The sequence below is a fragment of the Geotrypetes seraphini genome, chromosome 9 (genome assembly GCF_902459505.1).
Source record: "Geotrypetes seraphini chromosome 9, aGeoSer1.1, whole genome shotgun sequence".
NCBI lineage: Eukaryota > Metazoa > Chordata > Amphibia > Gymnophiona > Dermophiidae > Geotrypetes > Geotrypetes seraphini.
In genome coordinates, this window is record NC_047092.1 from 175607766 (window position 1) to 175628473 (window position 20708).

General features: G+C 44.1%; 1 protein-coding gene across 3 annotated transcripts in view; it reads right to left on the reverse strand.

Moving 5' to 3' along the window:
* The window catches only part of GNB4 (G protein subunit beta 4), a 68272-nt gene that overhangs the window by 12633 nt on the left and 34931 nt on the right, over positions 1–20708 (reverse strand). For all 3 annotated transcript variants that reach the window (XM_033958612.1, XM_033958611.1, XM_033958610.1), the window contains exons 6-9: positions 18003–18165; positions 14675–14741; positions 14114–14315; positions 4369–4585 (exon numbers count right to left, since the gene is read on the reverse strand). In XM_033958612.1, coding sequence (XP_033814503.1) covers positions 4369–4585; positions 14114–14315; positions 14675–14741; positions 18003–18165 — 649 coding nt within the window. The remainder of the gene's footprint in view (positions 1–4368; positions 4586–14113; positions 14316–14674; positions 14742–18002; positions 18166–20708) is intronic.

Here is a 20708-nt window from a genome sequence, read left to right on the forward strand (position 1 = left end):
CACCAAAGTAGAGACTGCCGAAGAGCAGGAGTGACCACGATGTGTTGAGTCAACGGGTCTGACACCTGAGTCCATTGAGAAGCCAGGGTCCACTGAGGAATTCTGAGATGGAGTCTGACAAAAGGCGTCACATGAACTGTAGAGGCCATGTGGCCCAGGAGGACCATCATGTGTCTCGCTGAGATGGACTGGCGAGAAGACACAGACTGGCAGAGATGAAGAAGAGCATCCATGTGCTGAGGAGGAAGTAATGCTCTGAGTCGAATGGTATCCAGGACCGCCCCGATGAAGGGGAGAGACTGGGAAGGCTGTAGATGAGATTTGGGGAAGTTGATCTCAAAGCCCAAACTCTGCAGGAAACAAATTGTAGCCAGGGTCGCCGAAATGACCTCTGGAGCTGAGGGGGCCTTGATGAGCCAGTCGTCGAGGTAGGGAAACACCTGAAGACCCTCGTTCCGGAGAGCAGTGGCCACCACTACCAGACACTTTGTGAAGACCCTGGGAGATGAGGACAGGCCGAATGGAAGCACTCGATACTGCAGATGTAGATGTCCCACCCAAAATCTGAGGAACTTGCGAGAGGCCGGATGAATGGGAATGTGAGTATAGGCCTCCTTGAGATCCAGAGAGCATAACCAGTCGTTCTGCTCGAGGAGGGGGTAGAGAGAAGCAAGGATCAGCATGCGAAACCTCTCCTTGACCAAGAACTTGTTGAGGATCCGAAGGTCCAGTATGGGTCTCAGGTCGCCCATCTTCTTCGGTACAAGGAAGTACCGGGAGTAGAATCCCCGGTTGTGTTGGTCCACAGGGACCGGCTCGACGGCCCGAAGCCGGAGCAAAGCCTGAGCTTCCTGAAGAAGAAGGGCGGTCTGTGTCAAGTTGGAAGGATACTCTCTTGGAGGGTGGTCCGGAGGGACCCGATGGAATTGAAGAGAGTATCCTTCCTTGACAATGGAAAGGACCCAGAGGTCAGTGGTAATAGCCTCCCATCGATGAAAGAAATGATGGAGGCGACCCCCGATGGGAAAAACAGGAGGATGCAGAACGAGGTAGGTTATGCTCCCTGAGAGAGAGTCAAAAAGGCTGAGGAGCCTTGGGGACAGTAGAGGGTGGTGGTTTCTGCTGAGCCTTCGGAGGAGGCTGCCTCTTCGCTGGTTTCCTCGCAGCCGGAGCCTGCCTTGGAGTGTAACGCCGCTGATAGATCAACGGCGGTCTAGCAGGTCGAGACTGTTGAGGCTTAGGCTTAGGCCGGAGGATGGATTGAAAAGACTTCTCATGGTCAGATAACTTCTTCGTTACAGTCTCAATGGACTCGACAAATAAATCAGCTCCCGCACAAGGAACATTGGCCAGTCTGTCCTGGAGGTTCGGGTCCATGTCAATGGTCCGAAGCCAGGCCAATCGACGCATAGCCACGGAACAGGCAGCCGCCCATGCCGAAAGCTCAAAGGCATCGTAAGAGGATTGCATCAACTGGAGACGTAGCTGGGACAGCGAGGCTACTACTTCCTCGAACTCGAACCGAGCCTGAGATTCAATGTAAGGCGTGAACTTCCGAAGCACAGGCAGGAAGAACTCCAAATAAGAAGCAAAGTGAAAAGTATAATTGAGAACTCGGGAAGCCATCATCGAGTTCTGGTATATCCTCCTCCCAAACTTATCCATGGTCCGGCCCTCTCGATCCGGGGGTACGGAGGCGTACACCTGGGATGGATGAGATCGCTTGAGGGAGGATTCGACCAGCAGGGACTGGAGAGCCCTCGAACCCCTTGTGATGAACTGTGCGGTATCGTGCATCCAACTTGCCCGGGACCGCAGGGATGGAGTACGGTGTTTCAAAACATCTCATAAACGTTTGATCGAGCAGTTTATGCAGAGGCAGTCGAAGAGACTCCGCAGGAGGATTAGGTAAATGCATGGTGTCGAGGTATTCCTTGGAGTACCGAGAGCCGGTGTCCAAGGTAATGTCCAGGTCATCCGCCATCTGTCTGAGGGAAGAAGAAAAGGACAGTTGATCCACCAGCACAGGCCTCCTAGAAGGGCTGGACGAAGTCGAGGCCTCGGGGTCCAGAGAGACCTGAGATCGACAGGGAGAATAAGAGGTAGACGGTTCCTCGTACTCCGACCCCTGCAGATGGGACATGTTTGATGAAGAATATCCCAGGCGTGGCAGCTTCTTCTGCGGGGAAACCTCAGAGTGGCGCGAGGAGTGCCGTGAAGAATGCCTGGACCGATGTCCCTCTCGGTGCCGGGAGGGGGATCTAGAATGACGATGCTGAGCATGGTCACCCGACGCCTCTAGTGAGCAGATGGGACCTGATGCCATGGAGCGAAGAGGCGGAAGATTCGACGCCTCACGCGATGCAGTCCAGGCCTGGTAGGGAGTGCGGAAGAACTCTTCCTGCTTGCGATGCCCAGGACTACGATTACCCGAAGAGGGGTTCCAGCCCTCTTCGTGAGGAGGCGTGATGGGCTCCAAAGGTGGCATATCACTAAAGGAGGCCCGCCTCGAGGGATCGGCCGCCACATGCCGCTCCTCCTCGCCAAGCAGCGAGACCGACCAGCGAGGAGGAGGAGGAGGAGGGGGCGGTCCGCCCCCCGGAATCGGTACCGGGAGGTCACCCTGGATGGAGGCAATTAACCTGGGTCCCATGGTGTGCATGAGCTCGACAAACTGAGCTTCCAAAAGGGACCATAACGAAGCCGATATGGAGGGATCCGCACCGAAAGGGGTCTTCAGCACGGTCTTCGCGCTCCTTCGTGGACGAGTGCTTTTGCTTGGAAGCTTTCGGCACTTTAATGACCACGGGTGGAATGGTAGAAGGCGGTACCTGAGCCGAGGAGATGGCGGAAGGCACTGGCGCCGAAGTCGGGGTCGAAACCGGGACAAAGGAAGCCGGCTTCAGAAGACCCGGAGCAGTAGGAGTGGTGGCGGGCTTCACATGGGCAGGCGAAGCGGCAGCCGAAGTCGAAGCTGAAGGTTCTTGAGCCGCTTCCATCTTGAACATCGACTCCCACAAAAAACAGCGACGCTTGAACACACGCGCTGTGAGAGTGTAACAAGGCCGGCACAATTTCGGGAAATGTTCTGGACCAAGACACTGCAGGCAGTGTCGATGAGGGTCCGTTAGCGAAATCGCGCGCTGGCACTTGCTACACTTTTTAAAACCGGTAATTGGCCGGGACATAGGCCGAAAAAGCTCCGCCGCGAGATCAAAGGAGCGGGGCCTGAGCCACGCGGCCGACCCGGCCGAATCGCCGGAAGAATAAAATAAATAAAACACACGATAAGAGTAAAATAAACTCAAAACCGCGGCAAGTAGAAGGCAAAAAACGGGATTTCAGTCAGCGCAGAATCGAAGTAAAACTTCTCAGCTCCGCGGAAAGAAAAGAACTGAGGAGACACGCCCGGACCATCGGGCGGGAAGGCACTGGCGCATGCGCGGTGCGGGCATCTCTAAACTTCTGAGTTTCTTCAAGCAAAATATGCTTGTGAGACGTCCGTATCGAGGCTCTGTCGGATGACATCACTCACTAGTGAGAATACCTGCCTGCTTGTCCTGGGATAAACTCAAATATAAACCGAGACCCTTATTTGTGGCCCATCTTAATGTATATTGGACTTCAGCATAACCCCTTGGTTTTTCTGCAAGTCCACTGTAGAAAAAACAGACAAAAACATAACCCTCTCCCCCCAATTCTCCCACAAATTAGCTAAAATGGACTCAATTCCTTCTGCCACTGCAGAGCAAGACTATACTAAGTCTAGTGCAATAGGCAGGATGGACATATTTGGTTCATTAGACATTTTTCAGTAACAATTTATTGGAAGTACATTAATCTATTCAGTGATATGTGATGGAGATCCAGTGGCCTCCAGCTTAGTAGTAGTTGCTAGGTACATCTATTTGGTGATCACTATCTATTTCATTTTGCTTTATTGCATAAATTATTGTTGTCTCATTTTTTGCCTATTGCATTTTAGTTAGTTTTATGTTTTCTCTCTTATTTTACTTGTTTTTAATTCTTGTATGCTTGCTGTAAGCCAATTTGAACTTGGAAACAGTGCATTATTAAACAGATATGCCATATTGTCTTTTTTCTGTGTTTCTATTACACAGTGATTAGACAATAGTTATTACAGGCACATTTTAATCTATGACACATCAATCCTCCATGTATCTGTCACAGCTCATGACAGTCTCAGAGGCCAGGAATCAAAGATGCTGATTTAATGGATTCACCTCCCATCTTCCCAACTATATTTGGGAAATTGTTGGCAGCCTCGACATATACAAATGTTGATCAGCAGTAAAAATGATCTGTGCCTGAAAGAAAGTTAATGAGTTAACAGATATGAACACTGACCTGCTCGCTCTCCCTTTAAAGTGTCCCACACATTGCAGTTGAAGTCATCATAACCAGCTAACAACAGGCGGCCACTTTTAGAGAAGGCCACCGAAGTAATTCCACAGATGATGTTGTCGTGGGAATACATCATCAGCTCCTGGTCTGCTCGGAGATCAAAAAGACGACACGTGGCATCATCTGAGCCTGTGGCAAACGCATGGCCGTTTGGGAAGAACTGGAAAGAACCAGCAGAAGATAACACATCAGTGGAGAGGAATCTGGTGGATGTTCATATTCAGAGTAGCTATATATCACAAGTCATCCAGCAGGGGAACAAATCCACAGGAATCAGAAAAGAAGTGGGAAAGGACAATGGCTTCACCACAGATGACAGAGCCAGCAGGATAGTATAAAAACGGTTTTACTGGTGTTCAATCAATGATGATCAAGACCCAATTCATATTCAGAGTAGCAACAAATGTGCATTATCAAGAAGACAAGAAGCGAGGGAGTGTGAGTGTGACAACATGGTGGGCGGAGGAACTAATGCTTCAGATGCTAAGGGCCCAGCTGAGGGATGTCCACACAAAGAACTTATAAAGTTGTTTTTTTTAAAAAAAAAGAAGATAGGCCTAGATTCACTAAACTCACAGTTGTTGGACGATCCGTGGCCGAGTCTTGCCGGGCAACCGATTCACAACAGAAAATGTTGTGATCGGACACACGCCCTACAGCGATCCCATGGATTGTTGTAGAGCGATCGAGACGCATGCGCAGACCATCCTCGTTGGCTGTAGATGCAATCCGCACATGCGCTTGCTCTCCACACAAGTGAGGTCAAAACAAAGGGGGGAGGGGTGGCTGCAGTTTACTTGAGTGGACATTTCAATGGAACAGAACACGCTTTTAACCCGTGGAGCAGGAGAGTCAGCAGGGACAAACTGGGATTTCAGGGCAGCAGGAGAGTCGGTAGGAACAGTAAGTGACTGGTCCACAGCAGTCACTTCATTTCGGATCGGCAAGCCCAATCGGTGTTCCTTCTTCTGTTTAGTGAATCGCTGCCTTCCTACTTATGCATGCCATTTCCCCTCATTTGCATGTGTGGATTGGATCGGGTGCGGATCGGATCAAGCAGGTTAGTGAATTGGGTCGGAGAAGTCTCGCAAACTGGTAGGGACATGATCGGTGAGCTTAGTGAATCTATGCCATAGTCTTCAGATTGTACAAAATTCAGCAATACATGGTCAAATTTCTTGGCTTTCATAATAAGTTGCAACACCACTTCTCATTAACGCACACTGGCTTCCTGTCTCACACAGGATTACATATAAAATAATCTTACTAACATTTAAAACAAAAGCATCTAATGCCCCTTTATTCATAGAGAGATTTCTTATACCCTATTCCCACTCATGATCATTAAGATTGAACAAACATCTGTTGTCTCTCTTCCTTGGCGTGCAAACATTTTCTCCGTTAACAGCCCCTACTACTTTGGAATTCCCTACAGACTCACTTGAGGGAGGAAAAGTCTTTAGAACGATTTAAAGGCAAACTGAAAAGTTTTCTATTTAAAAATGCGTTTGATCTTTTATAGGTATTCAGGATTTCTGTCCTATAACTAATGTAGTTCCTCCCCTTTTTGTCATTTTTCTGTACATCTGTCTGTTTTTGTTTGTGGTGTAGATTTTTAATATGTTTATTATTATATTGTGTACACAGTCCTATTTTTTGTATATCGCTTAGAAGTTTGATAAGCGATTTAATCAAATTTTAAATAAAACTTGAAACTTGATGTTATAAAAGAAGGGATCACGGAGCTATGGCAGGACACTAATGAGATTGTGTTGTGACTTCAGGACATAGAAAGCTACACAGAAGACGAGGAGAGGCCTTGGTGGTGCTGTGCAGTGACTGCCAAGATATTAAAAAAGTGCAAGACCTGCTGTGCCAGAAAGTAGTAGAAAAGAGGTCCTGCAGAAACAATGTTAGAATCTGTGGGATACTTGAAACAGATTAATAAAAAACAGTTTGCAAGTGGTGAAATATTTGCCAAAGCATTCTGTAGGAGGAAACTGAAGTGGATGTGGGGGGAGACATCCCACTCAAAAGGTTGCACCACCGCCTGGGCCCTCCAAGGGACATTAAGCTGTGGGTCATTGCTTTTCAGATAAACAATCAAGCATGCAAAACGTGAGAAGTGGTGGTCATTTCAAGTGAGACTAATCAGGAGACTATGTTGTATAAATCTCTCTCCAAAAACACTGCAGCGCAGGTTTATGGTTTATGTTTTATGTTCATGCTTATTAAATTCTTGATATGCCACTTTTCTGTGGTACAACCAAAGGAGTTTAAATTACATACAAGTATTTTCTCTGTCCTTAGAGGGCTCGCAATCAAAGTTTTTGTACTTGGGGTATTGGAGGGTTAAAGTGATTTGCCTAGACTCACAAGGGACCATAATGGAAATTGAACCCAGTTCCCCCAGTTCTCAGCTCACTGTGCTAATCATTAGGCTACTCCTTCTCAATGGTACTTCAGGTTAAGAGGGTCCTGGTCATGGAACAGGTCAATACAAAGAAACGTAAGACTGATGAAAATTTTGAGACATCATGGGCAAATTCTGCTTTGGTATCTTGAAGGGAAGTGAAAGGGGTCACACCCAAGGAGCAGAATAAATGTGGATATGGGGAGGAGGGGATTCCAACAGGTTTTATCATTGAATAACTGAGGTTGGCTCAAGGAGGTTATAAGAGATGTCTAAAATGTGAAAGGAAGATGTCAAAGACTGATATGAGAGATGTGTCCATTCTATCAGACTCCCTCACGTCGTTGACTGCCACCTCAAAGTCCAAAAAATCAGGTCTGACTCCTGTAAGATGGAAAAAAAATGGTCTCCCCTGCTACAGGTGGCAAGTCCTCAAAGGCTAACAAAAGCTGCACATATAGTAACATAGTAGGTGATGGCAGATAAAGACCCGAATGGTCCATTCAGTCTGCACAATCTTACCTTCTCTTTAAAATTACTGATTTAATTTAAATTTTCCTTCTTAGCTATTTCTGGGCCAGAATCCAAAGCTCTGCCCGGTATTGTGCTTAGGCTCCATCTACTGAATTCTCCCCACTGTACTTCACCCCGCTCATCTTTACATTTCACATAAGATATCCTCCATGGAACCGTGCAGTGAAGATAATCATGCAAAAAAATCATCTGCTGGTGATTCGGGCTCTCCAACTTGCCACAGATCAAAACTGCCAACTTTTTTCAAAGCACCTTAGAACAGACGTATGGCATCTAGAGCCCTGCCCCTCATGTGGCATCAACTCCAAATAAGGAGAAGGACCATCTGGGACCAGACAGGCTTGGTACACACTAGTAGGCAGGGAACCATCACCATTACATTATGTCACAGGTCAGCCAGTTATGATATTCAGCACTGAAACATAGGAGCCACCACCTTTGACCCTCTCCTTCAGAACCTAAAAAGCAAAGTCAACCAGAGGACATGAATTGTCCCAAATCTTTACTAAGACTAGCAAAAAAAAGTTAGTGCTATCAGCCAAGGATAAGCCTGATACCAGACAAATACATATAACATAACAATCAACTTATATACCGCTATACCTTTCAGTTCTAAGCGGTTTACATGGAGTTCTTAAATATCTAGATTGTGGTTCCCAACCCTGTCCTGGAGGATCACCAGCCTATCGGGTTTTCAGGCTAGCCCTAATGAATATGCATGAGAGAGATTTACATATAATGAAAGTGACAGGCATGCAAATCTGCTCCATGCATATTCATTAGGGCTAGCCTGAAAACCCGACTGGCCTGATGGTCCTCCAGGACAGGGTTGGGAACTACTGATCTAGATGACTCTGAGAACAGAGTAGCCCTATCACTACCTCCTATCTTGCACAAGCAGCAAGAAAATATTTGAGCTGCCCCCTTTTCAGCTAAATCAACCCTTGAGGAACATCAAGAAACAAATTCTTTTGTACTGGACCACAGAAAACTTCAGCCTTTTTACCATTCTGTGGAGTAGAATCCACCATGTGAAAGGCCAGGAGTTTAAGAAATCACTCCACCAGCACCACACCTCTCCCCAAGAAAAGAGGAATACTTCCTGGATATCATATACAAGATAATCTATCAGAACAGCATGCTCAGTGTACACATTCCCATGCACCAATTTCAGATTACAGAAGTCATTTATAACATCTAAGGAAGTTGCAATCCTTTCTTCTATGTCAAAGGATAAGGACAATTCCAACATCTATCACACATGGGCCCCCAAATACCTAACAGATTGTCTTTCATACTATGTTGCGCTTCCCCAATTGCATTTCTCAGGACACCGGGACTTGTCTGTTCCCTCAAGAAAATAGATCAAAATGCAAAAAAAGAGGGCAGAAGTGCTTTCCTTTGTTGGTCCTGAGGCATGGAACAAGCTTCCACAGTATATACGACAACATGGGGATCTAATGAAATTCAAGAAATTGCTAAATCGCCACCTTTTCTGTGCGATGAAGCATGGTTGGGGGTGCAATGCTGGATTGGCGCAATGCATCTGACTTTTTGGGTTTTGCTGTATGGAACATTATTTTATGCTTAGTATTTTATTGTTTGTTCAATTTTGCTGTTCGTATGTTGAAATTTATTATGTAAGTGAATCTGTGATTTGCTTTGTATAAGGTGAATAATCAATACTGTGCAAAAAACAACCAACCTCGATACACACGGCATTCGATTCATATGATACTCCCACAGTAGGAATAGACATATCAACCAGATGCACAGCTCAAGGCTTCAGAAATGACAACCAGCCCTTGTATTGGCAGCGCTCCTTAATTTGGTATGAAAGGGAAAAACATTGCCAGCAACTAGGGAGATGGTATAGACCTCTATCTCTAAAGAAGATAAAGATTGCACTGACTGACTGTCATGCAGGCTTATCAGTCTTTAACAGTGATGTGAAGATCCTGGCTAAAGTGCCAGCTATAAGGTTGTCTGAGGTCATGCCTAATTTAATACTCCCAATCAAGTACGCTTTGTGCCCTATAGGCAAGCCTCTGGTAAAATCAAACAGATGGTGAATCTAATGCATATTGCAATTAAAAGAAAGCAATCATTGGCTCTTTTGATCATTGACACAGAGGTCATTTCAGGGCTCTTTAGAAATTAACAAGGTTGCTTTTTTTTACAAGTTGTTGCTGATCTTTTCTTGAAGTGGCTGCCTCTGTATTTATCTTGGTGGGGGAGCTAGAAGCAATTAGTTGCACCCAATCTGAAATATATTCTACATATGATATCTTTTCCTTATTCATATTCCCTTTATAAAGCAAGAGACAGTAATTGGCTACAAAAAGGGGTGGAGATAGTTTTCTAGATTTTAAGTTTTAATGCAGCAATAAGACTACTGAAAAACCTACAAGCCCATGACCCAGTCTCTCCAGTATCAATACCGGCCCACTGGCTGCCCATAACAAAACACTGCATTTTCAAAGGCCTAGTGTTGTCCCTCCCTATCAAATTAGAGGCTGACACTGAGCCCAGAGCAGAGCTCCTTGATGCCTTAGATTATGATGAAATTCCTAAAGAACTTCTCAAGTTACCTCTGCATAATCTTCTTAAGGAGGCCCTCTTTCGAAACTGGTAGACTCCTCTTTCTGCTACTGAAGCCCCAAGAAACACTGATTCACTCTACAGAATAATTTCTTCCCCTGGATTTGACAAACCACACTACCAATTGTTCCTTGTGGAGTTGACCCTTAAAAAATCCTCCAGTACCAGGGTTTACGCTCTGCACCACCGGGATGCGAGAGTCATACTATGGACAAATTTGGTCGCCATCTCTAGAGTGCTTAATTACAACTTCTACATGTCATTTTATTTTAGGCATCTTGTAAAGAAGTTGGCTGACTTTGAACAGTATATTCCTCCACAACATCTTGAGGATTTTCAGCAGACCACACACAGTCTTCTAGAAACCAGAAAATACTGTATATGGCATGGACAGCATTCGATGCTTTTGAAATGTCATCCAGAGCATCGGCTTTGTCTGTTGTTATGAGGTGTCTTGCTTCACTATGAGTCTCTGACATGGATATTAATCTTCAGGACAGTTTAGCCAACATTCCATGTCTGGGGGAAGAACTCTTTGCTGATAGAATAGAGGCTGTTACTGAAAAGCTGACTCAGCATGAGCAAAATTGGAACTCTATGAAAAGATCAAAGACTGAGTCAGCAATCTAAGACTGCTCCAAAACCAGCTTCTTATTCTTGAGATGATACCCTGCAACATCCTCTTCTTCCACCACAGAAGAGACAAAAGCAGCAGCGACCTCAAAAGACCAAGACTTAGGCTGCTCAAAAGCCAGCTCAGACTTTTTGACGTGCTTCTAGAGAGCATGGCCATCAAATCTCCACTCTCAGCCTCTTCCCAACCTTCTGCAATTATATCAGTTAAAAGATGAAGTGAAAGAGCTTGTAAGAGTCAAAAGGACATCCTTTAAAGAATGGAAAAGGGATGCAAATGAAGAAAAGAAGCAGCAACATAAGCACTGGCAAGTTAGATGCAAAGCTGAACAAGGAATATGAAGAGAAACTTGCCAAAGAGGCTAAAACTCATAGTAACGACTTTTTCAGGTACATCAGAAGCAGAAAACCTGTGAGGGAATCTGTGGGATCTTTGGATCATCAAAGAGTAAAAAGGGCACTCAGGGAGAATAAGGCACAGAAGAGTGTGGTGCAGTGGTTAGAGCTATAGCCTCTGCACCCTGAAGTTGTGGGTAGAGAATGACATGGTGACAAAATTCATCACCGTTCCCGTCCCCACGGATAACCGCGGGAAATAATCCCATGTCATTTTCTAGTGTCTATTTCATCCTCTCTCCTTCTACACCAGCATTCTTCAAAGCAAAGCTTGCGGGTCAGTGGTTGTGCCCAATTATACTCTGATTCTTATGTGAGCCAAGGATAATGAAGCCATTGTGACATCACTGATGTGATTGGCTCTTAGGCACTGGTGGAATGAGGCATTATAACATCACAATATCTGCTCTGGATACCAGAGACTGTCATTCTGTAGTGTCTGTTTCAACCTCGGTCCTTCTACACCAGCATTCTTCAAAGCAAAGCTTGCGGGTCAGTGGTTGTGCCCAATTATACTCTGATTCTTCCCTCTCTCCTTAAAGAATGACATGAAGATGGTTTCCCGCGGTTATCCGCGGGGACGGGGACGGTAATGAATTTTGTCACCGTGTCATTCTCTTGTGGGTTCAAACCCCAGTGCTGCTCCTTGTGCCCCTGGCCAAGTAACTTAATCCTCCACTGCCCCAGGTATATTAGATAGATTGTGAGCCCACCAGGACAGATAGGGAAAATGCTTGAAGTACCTGTATGCAAACCGCTTTGGGTGTCTTTGTAAAACTACAAAAAGGTGGCATACAGGTCCCATTCCCTTTCGGAGAGATTGAATGAATTCTTTACTTGAAGGTGTAAAGAGATCTACTCCTGCTGCTTGGGACTATGGGTAAGACACTTACCCGCCATTGTCCCAGATACAAAGTAAGTATCTGTATTTAATAAACCACTTTGACTGTAACCACAGACAGCAGTATATCAAATCCCATTCCCTTCCCCTTGCATATATCCTACATTTAGAAAAGTTCATGGTCTGCTCCCAATGACACATGAGTCTTTAAGGATTCTAAAGCTGGGAAAAGCTTCTTCCAAAACAAGAACTTCTTTTTTCTGGAGAATAATTTATATTTAGAGTAGGATCAGATATGATTCACAAGAATTTATGTCTGCTACTGTTTCAGCACCATCAGAAAACAAAAACTACTCAGCAAATCTTTCTGCAGCCAGGCACTAAAGCGTTCAAATGAGTAATATTTATTCCATTCCTCAAAATAAAAATAATGCACATATCCTCAATGAAATATACCTATTAGTAAAAGTGCTATTTATATTTTCCCCACACTACAAATATTTAAAAACACAGTGGGGGGTGGGGTGAAGGAATTTATTGCATTCAATCTGTTTTATTTTTTTTAGCTATCATAAGCAGTTCAAAAATAAATTACGTATGCCTTTGAAAAACATGTAAAAGAAACCAAAGGGAGTTCTCACTTAACATGGTAACTGAATCACTCTGTAGTTCTTAATAAAAGGCTGCACTAGGTCATCTGTGGTTAAAAAACAGTTTTGTCTCTAATTTTAATAATCCTCATCCCCTCCCTTTCCATCATTAGTGAGTTATCAAACAGCCACTGCAACTTGTTTAATATTCAATCAACTGCATAGATTGTCAAAACCTGTGAATCCTAAAAAGAAACAGAATATATTTTTTATATATATATATAAAATGAACCATAATGAGCCACTCTTGGTTCTTGAGGAAGAAGGTTCGTCCTTTGAAAGGGAGTCTGTTGAACTTTAAGGCTGAGCGTCTCTTAGTGTCTGGGTTATTCATTCCACCAGATACCTGAAGATAAGTACCGTTTTGGTCATGAATTATTTTCGCTGCTTTGGGGTCAGTACTCTGTTTCGGCAGTGACTGTTTTACTGAGGTAGTCGCTGGATGAGTCTAGCGACAGCAACGATTTTTGAACTACTTGATTTTTGCACTTTTGTTTGGCACTTTTGTGCACTATCACTTGGTGGGTTAGGTCCCGGGGATGTAGCACAGGTTACCCTGTTGGGTTTCATTTTGTGACAACTTTCCTTTGAGGGGTTTAAGTTTTCCCCCTCTCCCCCCCCCCGTTGTGTGAACTGAGGGTCCACCCCACCATTTAATTAATTACACAATTACTTACCGTATTTTCACGCATATAACGCACACGTTATACACGATTTTTACAAACCGTGCATAACCGTGCGCGTTATAGGTGTAAGCGCATTTTACAACTTTTTTTTTTCATTCCGATCCGGCATCCCCCCTGCGAACCGGCATCCTCCCCCCCCCGCTCGCGTCACCCCCCTCCCCCGCATTCCTACAACCCCCTCAGCACCGCAAAACATCTCTTACCCGATTGGGCACCGGCACCAGCACCAATGCCGTGCCAGTGACAGTGCCCGAAGATCCTCCCTCGTTGGGCTGGGCTGGGCTGTGCGGTGCAGGGAGATCCTCCTTCTTCCCTGTGTCAGGCTGGACTGGGCTTTGAGCATTTGTGCATGCTCAAAGCCTTCTGATCTCGCTCTCTTCGAGATTCTTAGATTGAGAATCTCGGAGAGAGCGAGACCAGAAGGCTTTGAGCATGCACAAATGCTCAAAGCCCAGTCCAGCCCGGCACAGGGAAGAAGGAGGATCTCCCTGCACCGCACAGCCCAGCCCAGCTCAGCCCAACGAGGGAGGATCTTCGGGCACTGGCACTGGCACGTCCTGTGCATTGGTGCTGGTGCCCAATCGGGTAAGAGATGTTTTGCAGTGCTGGGGGGGTTGTAGGATCGCGGAGGAGGGGAGGTGACGCGAGTGGGAGGGAGGATGCCGGTTCGCAGGCCAGAAAGTAAGCGGGAGTGGGAGGAGGTTATAGCAGCATGCGCGGTATATGCATGTGCATGCTATATAAAAATTTTTTTACAGACATGCTTTGGTCCCACGCGCTATACGCGTATGCATGTTATACACGCATGCGCGTTATATGTGTGAAAATACGGTAATTATTATTTGTACCATTTTAGGTGGTTCTTTGTTGTTACTGTTTTTTTCCTTGATTAGCCATTTCTCCTACTGGATTATTTTTGCTATAAAACACTTACACAAACCGCATTGATATCAGATACATGTCCTGTGAAGGACTGCCCGCACATTCCATCTCGAATATCCCAAAGCTTAGAAGAAGCATCACAAGCACCAGAAACGAACGTTCGCATATCAGGACTCAGAGAGAGACTCATCACATCTCCAGTGTGGCCTGTGAAGGTGGTAGTCTGCTGGCCAGTTTCAATATCCCAAAGAGCACTGCAGACCCAATATATAAAAAGAAAAATTAATCAATGCCATTACTGTGCCCACGGTCACAAGAAGTGCTGAGATAAAGAGGATACACACTTGACCATATTTCCTAAACTCTTGAGAGCTCTTATACCAGTGGCAATGCAGAAGTCTACAGATGCCTGGCTGTAATAAAAGCAGGGAAAGTTCTTTGCATTTAAGAATCTGATACTTTGAAGATGGTCAAGCCACCTGGAAATGATCAACACTGTATGGCAGAATCTGTAGGTAAAACAAGATGAGTTCTGAGAAGCTCCAAGGCATAGTGCCTTCCAGTGTTTCTCTCAGTAATGAAAACACAATCATTTATAAAAGGTACAACGTACCAAGTTGTGTCTCCTGAGCTTGTGACAATTTGGTTGTCATCTAGAAAGCGACAACAGGACAAGTAACCTGAAACATACAAGCATCAGATATACAATCATTAGAAAAATTCTTACTCAAATGGATGAAAAAGCTAATTAGCCAAAAAGAGTACTAACTCCTTAGTAGAGATTACCCAATTTTGGTCTACTGATTTCTGAATGTTATTCATTGGTACCTTATACTCAAGTATAAAAATCTCAAACTCTGTGTGGCACTTAAATAAAAATGAAAAAGTGAAGCATGTTTGACAAGGGACTGGAAAGCACAATTACTTACTTATAACGGGTGTTATCTGGGCACAGCAGGCAGATATTCTCACATGTGGGCGACATCATCCATGGAGCCTGGTACGGACAGTGTTAAAGTGAACTGTCACTAAGTTTTAAGAAACTTTGTGAATACCCAGACCACACAAGCGCGTGTGCCTTCCCATCTGATATAGGCTCGCAGTTCCTCAGTTCCGTAAGCAAGCTAAGAAGCAAACAGGGAAGGTGGGAGGGATGTGACAATATCTGCCTGCTGTCCCCAGATAACACCCGTTACAGTAAGTAACTGTGCTTTATCCTAGGACAAGCAGGCAGCATATTCTCACACATGGGACTCTCTAGCTTACTGAAATGGGATGGAGGGCCATTAAGAAGAAAATTAATTCTGCTCTGGGCTCAGTGTCAGCCTCTAATTTGACAGGGAGGGCCTTGCCCAACTGTCTAATATATTTAGTAAAAGAAAGTCCTTCAGGAGGAGATGGATCTTAAGATATGTCAAATGACTTAGGGACAGACAAAGTGAACTCACACTCACAGTCTGTATGGTTATGTGAGAGATCAGAATAAACTGCAAGAACCCCAGGTAAGTCTCTGTACAATGAAGATTGTAGTGGAGAACAATGAGCATGATGAGATGATGCTCCTCCATGTCTACAGTACCGATCCTATGAAGAGGAGCAACAAGACGTTCTCTTATCCCTGGAAGCATGGGATTGATGTGATGGAGAGTGTCTAGTTGATGAAGAGCATTGATGCGTCAAAGAAGAACGATGATGTTTTGATGGGGAGTGTCGATGCTGCGATGTTGAGTATTATGCCTTGATGGAGTGTGTCAATGTCTACTGGGAGATCGATGAGAGGTAGACCAATGTCTCGATGGGGATCTAGAACTGGTACCCCGTGGACTTGAGGTGCTATGCTTAGGCTGGGCCAGTACTAAGGGAGTCAATGTTAGCACCGATGTCATGTGCAATTTTAACATGTCACTGATTTCCCTCCTGAAAAACTCAACAGATGGTACCATCGGTGCGGCAGGGTGTCAAGAGGTAGATGACATTGATGAGGATGCACACCCTGAAGGAGCGTGCCATTGATGAGCAATGGCGTCGGCGGCCTGCATCGAGGGACAATGCTGTAGAGGTCTGCGTCGCTTGTTGGGAAGGGGATGGCTTCTTACAGGCTACCCTGATGCTGGAATCTCATCCGATGTTGATGTTGATACCGCAGGCTCAGTGTTTTCCGATATCCATGGCTATACTGAAGAGCTTCTCTTGCTGAATGTGACAAGCTTTTAGTGAGCGCTTTTGTAAAGTGGAACAGCATATGCAGGTGTCAACACGATACTCAGGGCCCAAACACCAATTATGCGAGTCAGTGATTGAAATAGGCCACTGGCACCAACAGCCCTTTTTAAAATCGATCAACAGTTTTCACATGGACAGAAAAATTGCGGTGGAAAAATTAAACAATGATGAAGCAGAAGAAAGAGTCCACCGAGGAAAAACACAAAGGCTGAAAGGCCCAAGTCACAAAAAAGAAATATATTTAAGTTTTTTTTAACTAAGTATAATAAAATTATTAAAGTGAAGAAAAAACAATGGCCAAAGGCCAGTCATAGAAAAAAAAAAACCCAAAACGATTGAAGGTTGAAGGCAATGCTGACTGGACAAAGTGCAGAAAAATAACTTTTTTGCTCTGTGGAAAATGAAGAACTCAGGAACTGCAAGTTGATATGGGGTGGGAGAGCACTCGCGCATGCGCAGTGCGGGCAGTCACAAAGTTTCTTAAAACTTAAAGTGCAGCACAACAAAGATACAATAGCATGAGAGCTATGGTGAAACAACGGCTCAAGAAAAAGATGGACAAAGTTAAAACGGTAGATCAGACATGGTCCCTACTGAAAAATACTATCACGGAAGAACAAAATCTCTACATTCCGCGGATTTCCAAAGAAAGGAAAACTAAAGGCAAAGGAGAACCGGCATGGCTTACTAGAGAGGTGAAGGAAGCCATAAAAGAAAAGAAGGACTCCTTTAAAAAATGGAAATGCACGAAAACAACCGAAGCTTGGAAAAAACACAAAGATGATCAGAAGAAATGTCACAAGTCAATGAGGGATGCCAAAAAGGACTATGAGGAGAAAATAGTGCAAGAGGCCAAAGATTTCAAGCCCTTCTTAGAAACGTTAAAAAAAAAAAAAACCTGCAAAAGAGGCTGTGGGACCGTTGGATGACCAGGGAAGAAAAGGGTACATCAAGGAAGACAAACAAATTGCAGACAGACTAAATTCCTTCTATGAGTCTGTCTTTACGAAGGAGGACGCCACAACAATACCAGAAGCAGTGAAAGTGTTCAAAGGAGTAATAGAGGACAGCCTCACCACAGTAGAAGGGGGCTTGGACCAGAAGTACTACTAGATCGATAATCTTAAAAGCGACAAATTCACCCGAGAGTCTTAAAAGAACTGAAGGTTGAAATCGGAGAGCTTTTGCACATATAAAGAATTGGACTGAAAACAGTCTATTGTCTTTAAACATGTGAGCGTTCTTTTTGCTACTTCAACTTGTCTGCGGTGTTCTTTGCTCACAGGTTTAAAGACAATAGACTGTTTTCAGTCCAATTCTTTATATGTGAGTCTGCAAACCATTGGACCCCTGAGAAAGGCGTGTTCGCCGAAACACGGACCGTGTAGGGTCCGGTTGGATTTTTATTACTGTATTTTTTATCATTGTACTTTTTAAATTGAATTTTCATGTTTTTATATGTCAGTGTATAATAAATTATCTCCAGAACATCTGTATCCACAATTTTTTGTTTTTGTTAAAACTTAAAGTGACAGTTCACTTTTAACACTCTTCGTACCAGGCTCCGTGGATGACGTTGCCCACATGTGAGAATATGCTGCCTGCTTGTCCCAGGATAAAGCTTATTTCTTAGATGTAACTCTGGTCTACCAAACCAAGATTGGGTTGGAAAAATCCAAGCAAATAGGGCTCACAAGTGAAACTCTGGTGCATCTCACCTGTATGACCAGGCAATTCTCGGCTGACCCTCACGTTTCCTTCTCTGGTTTTCAGGTTGTAGATGGAACAGATATTGTCTAATCCCCCACAAGCAACATAATTTCCAGATGGTGCATATGCACAAGTCATTACCCAAGAGGATCTCAAAGGAATGGCATGCATCTTCAGAGAAAAAGAACATTCATAAAAATTGAAGTTCAATGTTAGCAAGAGAGCTTGTCTCATCTACAGTTCTGGTGATAATATAAAACATATCAGATATAGATATTAGATATATACAATTATTACAGGGAAGGAAACAAATTAACACTACATTCTGAGTTTTAAAAAATGCTAAGCAAATGAAAGCAGTCACTCAAATTTAAAAAAGGGGTTTTATTCATCGACAAGGTGGCAATATGATGAAAAATGAGTTCTTACCTGGTGATTTTCTTTCCTTTAGTCCTACCAGACCAGTCCAGAATCTGTGTGTTATGCCCAACCAGTGGATGGAGACAGAACAAAAAGACCTGCGAGCTCTGCCCTGAAATTCAGCCAGTGCTTGCAGCCAATGCAGCTTAAAAGAAATGGCTCCATCAGAGCTCCCTCAGGAATGGACAAATAAGGAGGGACTCCCCCACCCTCCAACCAAAGACAACGGTTATCAAGCACCTTGGTTTATTCACTTGTAGAAAGTCAGCAGAAAAAAGGTTTCTATTTTTATGCTTGAAGAAAATTAGAAACACAGAAAGGAGATACTGATGGAAGGGATTTCAGACTTCTGAGATATCCACCAGCTCTGAAGAAATGTATTTCTCTGAAGAAATGTATTTTTTCACTTATATTTAAAATATTAGTACTCAAGTTCAGAAAAAAGGCACCCTTTCTTAATTGGGTCCCAGCTCTCTAAATGGCCCAGCCTACAAACTGCACAATATGCTGGAGATTGAGAAATACTCTTATAGGTCTTTGTCTCCATCTCTTGGTTGGCAGGCATAACCCACAAATACTGGGCAGACTTGGTAAGAACAGTAAGGAAAGCACAGTTCTTAACATCCCACTGTGGGCTGAAAAGCAAGTTTTTCATACATAACATGGGAAGGTACTCATCAAGAAGGGGCAGTCAGTAATAAATTAAGAGTCAAATGCTAAAGGGTGACTGGTTTACAACTAATTGAATGGTTTTTTTCCCTTTACTTATGACTATATTTTATACATCCAGGGAAGGGGGTGGGTGGGAGAAGGTTAGTGTATAGGGACTGGTTTATTAATGTTTTGTAAGTATTAATGTATGATTATTTTGAATACATTGAAATCAGGGGGGGAGGGGGTGAAAATGATTCTTGTATGCACTGTTTTTGGTTTGAAAATGAATGAAGAAAAACTAAACCATATCCTAATGAGGAACAAATTGCAAAATTCAGAAGAGAGCCAGTTGAACCAATTAGTTCAACACACCAGACCACAGCACAAACTCACATTAGTACTGACCACTGGACGGACACATATAATCACCCAGTATTCACTGCTGCTTTCCCAACCCAGCCAACAATGCTGTAGAGTAGGGGTATCAAATGTCGGTCCTCGAGGGCCACAATCCAGTCGGGTTTTCAGGATTTCCCCAATGAATATGCATGAGATCTATTTGCATGCAGTGTTTTCATTGCATGCTAATAGATCTCATGCATATTCATTGGGGGAATCCTGAAAACCCGACTGGATTGCGGCCCTCGAGGACCAACATGTGACAACCCTGCTTTAGAGAAACACAAAACTCCATTTTAGCTGTGACATGTGTTAGATCAACCTTCTTGGTCAATATCAAGGAAAGCCAAGTGGAGATGCAGTAAGGACTGGGGCTAAGTTTGACTCATTCATCCCTACTCTTTTTTTTTTTTTTTTTTTTAATAATTTATATTCTTACAATTCTATGTTGATTATAAATTATTCAGGTACTCAAGCATTATTCCCTAACTGTCCCGGTAGGCTCCCACTCTATCTAATGTACCTGGGGCAATGGGGATTAAGTGACTTGCCCAAGGTCACAAGGTGCAGTGCGGGATTTGAACCCACAACCTCAGGGTGCCAAGGCTATAGCTCTAACCACTGCACCACACAATCATTAATCATTAGAGCAAGGTGTGTCATAAGAGGTCTTCACATTGTGGGACAGAGAGCCAAGCTGCAAATGTCTGATACAGAGATCAAGAATAGAGACTCCCACAAAACATAACCCCTCACCCCATCTTATTGAAAGACAGCTAGGATCCCAAAAAGGAGAACCAGCTTCGTTCCCCCTCCTTTCTTCCTGAAAATGAAGCATAATTAAATTACAATTTACAGTGATCCAACTTTCCCAAGTTTATTAGTACTGTATTTATATATCACCTTTCAATGGAGGTTGTCTAAGCGATTTTTTTGCATTCAGGTATTCAAGTATTTTTCTCTGTCCCAGCAGGCTCACAATCTACTTAACATACCTGCTATTGTCTTACTTCTGGACAAAGTTGAAAGATCCTCTTTGGTAACAAGGGTAGCAAGATATTTTCATTTTAAATTTTGGATCCAACCCTCTTCCCAGATGGGCAGCATCACCAACATCCTTGGAATGCCCAGGCTTCAATGGAGGGCTCCTAATATGCTTTTGTCTTGCTGATCTAAAACTGGTGATATTTTAAAAAGGAAAACTATCCTTTTATCATCAGAGCTGTGAATGTCTGGAAGGG